This window comes from Scomber japonicus, chromosome 23 (genome assembly GCF_027409825.1).
Source record: "Scomber japonicus isolate fScoJap1 chromosome 23, fScoJap1.pri, whole genome shotgun sequence".
Classification (NCBI taxonomy): Eukaryota; Metazoa; Chordata; class Actinopteri; order Scombriformes; family Scombridae; genus Scomber; species Scomber japonicus.
The window spans coordinates 26,403,997-26,408,996 of record NC_070600.1 but is presented as its reverse complement, the minus strand read 5'-3'; the positions used below and the strand labels follow the sequence as shown (position 1 = coordinate 26,408,996).

Sequence of the window (5,000 nt, the reverse complement as noted above, 5' to 3'; positions counted from 1 at the left end):
CAGTACACTGATCAACCAGCAGGGGGCGTTTATCACGCAGCGCACTGATCGACCAGCAGGGAGCGTTTATCATGCAGTACACTGATCAACCAGCAGGGGGCGTTTATCATGCAGTACACTGATCGACCAGCAGGGGGCGTTTATCACGCAGTACACTGATCAACCAGCAGGGAGCGTTTATCATGCAGTACACTGATCAACCAGCAGGGGGCGTTTATCATGCAGCGCACTGATCGACCAGCAGGGAGCGTTTATCATGCAGTACACTGATCAACCAGCAGGGGGCGTTTATCATGCAGTGCACTGATCGACCAGCAGGGGGCGTTTATCAACCAGCAGGGGGCGTTTATCATGCAGTGCACTGATCGACCAGCAGGGGGCGTTTATCAACCAGCAGGGGGCGTTTATCATGCAGTGCACTGATCGACCAGCAGGGGGCGTTTATCAACCAGCAGGGGGCGTTTATCATGCAGTACACTGATCGACCAGCAGGGGGCGTTTATCATGCAGCGCACTGATCGACCAGCAGGGGGCGTTTATCACGCAGTGCACTGATCAACCAGCAGGGGGCGTTTATCATGCAGTGCACTGATCAACCAGCAGGGGGCGTTTATCATGCAGTACACTGATCAACCAGCAGGGGGCGTTTATCACGCAGTGCACTGATCAACCAGCAGGGGGCGTTTATCATGCAGCGCACTGATCGACCAGCAGGGGGCGTTTATCATGCAGCGCACTGATCAACCAGCAGGGGGCGTTTATCACGCAGTGCACTGATCAACCAGCAGGGGGCGTTTATCATGCAGCGCACTGATCGACCAGCAGGGGGCGTTTATCATGCAGCGCACTGATCAACCAGCAGGGGGCGTTTATCACGCAGTACACTGATCAACCAGCAGGGGGCGTTTATCACGCAGCGCACTGATCGACCAGCAGGGAGCGTTTATCACGCAGTACACTGATCGACCAGCAGGGGGCGTTTATCATGCAGTACACTGATCGACCAGCAGGGGGCGTTTATCACGCAGTACACTGATCAACCAGCAGGGAGCGTTTATCATGCAGTACACTGATCAACCAGCAGGGGGCGTTTATCATGCAGCGCACTGATCGACCAGCAGGGAGCGTTTATCATGCAGTACACTGATCAACCAGCAGGGGGCGTTTATCATGCAGTGCACTGATCGACCAGCAGGGGGCGTTTATCAACCAGCAGGGGGCGTTTATCATGCAGTGCACTGATCGACCAGCAGGGGGCGTTTATCAACCAGCAGGGGGCGTTTATCATGCAGTGCACTGATCGACCAGCAGGGGGCGTTTATCAACCAGCAGGGGGCGTTTATCATGCAGTACACTGATCGACCAGCAGGGGGCGTTTATCATGCAGCGCACTGATCGACCAGCAGGGGGCGTTTATCATGCAGCGCACTGATCGACCAGCAGGGGGCGTTTATCATGCAGTACACTGATCGACCAGCAGGGGGCGTTTATCATGCAGTACACTGATCGACCAGCAGGGGGCGTTTATCATGCAGTACACTGATCAACCAGCAGGGGGCGTTTATCCCTAACCCTAACCCTAACCCTATCCAGGTGAGACCACCACAGGCCCGGGACAGGGGGCATCCAGGTGAGACCACCACAGGCCGGGACAGGGGGCATCCAGGTGAGACCACCACAGGCCGGGACAGGGGGCATCCAGGTGAGACCAGGACAGCCCCGGGACAGGGGGCATCCAGGTGAGACCAGGATACCCCCGTGTGTATCTCAGTCCACACGTGTCCTGTGTCCAGATGTTGAGTGTGTGCTCGGGGCCTCCATCATGGACAACGTGACACCTGGAAACCCTCCAGGTGGAGCAGACCTGAAGGACTACAACTACCTGGCCCTGGTCCTCGGTGTCCCCCTAATCCTGGTCATCATCCTGGGGAACGTCCTGGTGTGTCTGAGCGTGCTCACTGAGCGCTCCCTAAAGACCGCCACCAACTATTTCATCATCAGCCTGGCGGTGGCGGACCTGCTGCTGGCTGTGCTGGTGCTGCCCCTCTACGTCTACTCCGAGGTCAGTGAGGACCTACCTGACTTTACACCTGCATGTGAGGACCTACCTGACTTTACACCTGCATGTGAGGACCTACCTGACTTTACACCTGCATGTGAGGACCTACCTGACATTACACCTGCATGTGAGGGCCTACCTGACTTTACACCTGCATGTGAGGACCTACCTGACACCTGCATGTGAGGACCTACCTGACTTTACACCTGCATGTGAGGACCTACCTGATACCTGCATGTGAGGACCTACCTGACTTTACACCTGCGTGTGAGGACCTACCTGACTTTACACCTGCATGTGAGGACCTACCTGACTTTACACCTGCATGTGAGGACCTACCTGACTTTACACCTGCATGTGAGGACCTACCTGACTTTACACCTGCATGTGAGGACCTACCTGACTTTACACACATAATGAGAACGATGCATCACTTTGTGTTACACTCAGTTTCTGGGAGGCGTGTGGACGTTGAACACCTCCATATGCGATGCGCTGATGACCATGGACGTGATGCTGTGCACCGCCTCCATCCTCAACCTGTGTGCCATCAGTGTGGACAGGTGAGTCTACCTGAGTCTCATTACAGATGAATTCATAAGCATATAAAATAATCTCAGAGGAAGTAGTATGACTAAAGACTCTCAGTCGTTACAGTTAAGATGTTTCTAGGACACAACTTCTAGTTTCAGATGAAAGGCCAATGGCAGGCCAGAGTGTGAAGCCTTCATCCCATCAGGTGAAAGCTCATGACCTCAGACCCCGGTAGGTTTAAGCCTCTCACCTGTGCGCTGTGTTTCAGGTACATTGCCGTGGTCGTCCCCCTGAAGTACAACAGGAACCAGTTCAGTGTCCGTCAGCTGGTCCTCATCGCTGCCACCTGGGTCCTGTCTCTGGGCGTGGCCAGTCCCGTGATCTTCGGCCTGAACCGGGTCCCGGGTCGCGACCCCAGCGTCTGCAAACTGGAGGACGACCGCTTCGTGGTGTATTCGTCCGTCTGCTCCTTCTTCGTGCCGTGTCCCATCATGCTCTTCTTGTATTACTGGATGTTTCGGGGCCTGCGGCGGTGGAGCGGTCGCTCTCAGGCGGCTCGCGGCAGCCGGCGGACTCTTTCCTTACGGCTCGGCTCGAAGCCCGCCGCGACGCGTCGAGAGGAAGTCGCGAGCCCCGTCTCCCCATCCGCTGTCTCCATGACGACGCAGTCAGCACCAACGCCCGTAAAAGAGCGGCAGCAGGATGGGGCGGGGGTGGAGAGCGACCCGATGACCACGCAGATGGACAGCATGTCAGACGGCGCGGAGCGGAGGGAGGAAGGGAGCGGGCGAGAGAATGGCCTGAAGGCGGAGAGGAGAGGACGGAGGGAGGAAGGGAGCGGGCGAGAGAACGGCCTGAAGGCGGAGAGGAGAGCACGGAGGGAGGAAGGGAGCGGGAGAGAGAACGGCCTGAAGGCGGAGAGGAGAGGACGAAGGAACAGCAAGAGCAGCAGAGTCAGCGGGAGGGAGCGCAAAGCCATGAAGGTCCTGCCCGTCGTCGTGGGTCAGTTCATCAAAACTCATCATATAAAATATAAATGCTTTTATTAATGTTTGACATGTTGCTGTGAAACACATCATATATATATTTAATATATATATATATATATATATCATATACATGATGTAGTGGTGAGTGAACTAGTAGTGGGAGAAGCCGTGATCCTCAGTGAAAATAGAAACTGCATCTTTCCGTTTCCGTGGTAACTACTTTACTGCATCGTTCCGTTTCCGTGGTAACCACTTTACTGATGGAGCAGCATCTTCACATCAGATCCACATTTACACATCAATGCCCGGGAGACACGTTCACCTCTCAGCTGGTTATTCATCATTCAGGTGAGGGGTGAGACAGGAGAGAGGTGAGACAGGAGAGAGGCGAGAGGTGAGACAGGTGAGAGGTGAGACAGGAGAGAGGTGAGAGAGGTGAGACAGGAGAGAGGTGAGACAGGAGAGAGGTGAGAGAGGTGAGACAGGAGAGAGGTGAGACAGGAGAGAGGCGAGAGGTGAGACAGGAGAGAGGTGAGACAGGAGAGAGGTGAGACAGGTGAGAGGTGAGACAGGAGAGAGGTGAGACAGGTGTCCCTGACCCTGGTCTTTGTCTCCAGGGGTGTTCCTGGCCTGCTGGACTCCGTTCTTCGTGGTCCACGTGTCCCGGGTCCTGTGCCGGTCCTGCAGCATCAGCCCGTCCCTCGTCTCCGTGGTAACGTGGCTCGGTTACCTCAACAGCGCCGTCAACCCGCTCATCTACACCGCCTTCAACCCCGAGTTCAGGACCGTGTTCCAGAGGCTGCTCTGCTGCCAGACCTGAACCAGGACTACGGGGTCCAGGACCACAGGGTCCAGGACTACAGGGTCCAGGACTACGGGGTCCAGGACCACAGGGTCCAGGATTACGGGCAGGCCCGTCACAACAGGACAGGCAAACCAAGCAATTGCCTCGGGCTCGAGCTGACCGGGGGGGCTCGAGCTGACTGGGGGGGGCTCGAGCTGACCGGGGGGGCTCGAGCTGGCCGGGGGCTCGAGCTGGCCGGGGGGGCTCGAGCTGGCCGGGGGGCCTGAGCCGGCCGTGGGCCCCGAGCCGGCCGTGGGCCCCGAGCCGGCCGTGGGCCCCGAGCCGGCCGTGGGCCCCGAGCCGGCCGGGGGCTCGAGCTGGCCGGGGGGCCCGAGCTGACCGGGGGGGCTCCGAGCTGGTCGGGGGCCCCCAGACAACGACTGGTTATGAATTGAATGCAACGACAAACTGTGTGAGCGTCCCTTTAAATGCTGTGATGGTCAATGCAGGAAAGTGCAGCGACACGGTTATCGGAATCCCCCTCAAGGGGGCCCCCCACAGTAGGTGTTAGCTTGGCGGCTAACTCGGTTGCTAGCTCGGCTGCTAACTCATCTGCTAGCTCGGCTGCTAACTC

At 57.2% G+C, this 5,000-nt stretch overlaps 1 protein-coding gene across 1 annotated transcript; it reads left to right on the top strand.

The window, feature by feature from the left end:
• The first annotated feature begins 1,822 nt into the window (after positions 1-1,822).
• Positions 1,823-4,402, top strand: drd4-rs (dopamine receptor D4 related sequence). Its single transcript, XM_053344015.1, has 5 exons — positions 1,823-2,062; positions 2,510-2,622; positions 2,862-3,399; positions 3,496-3,595; positions 4,200-4,402. Exons 1-5 carry the CDS (start codon positions 1,823-1,825, stop codon positions 4,400-4,402), a joined length of 1,194 nt encoding a protein of 397 aa, XP_053199990.1.
• Positions 4,403-5,000: the final 598 nt, after the last annotated feature.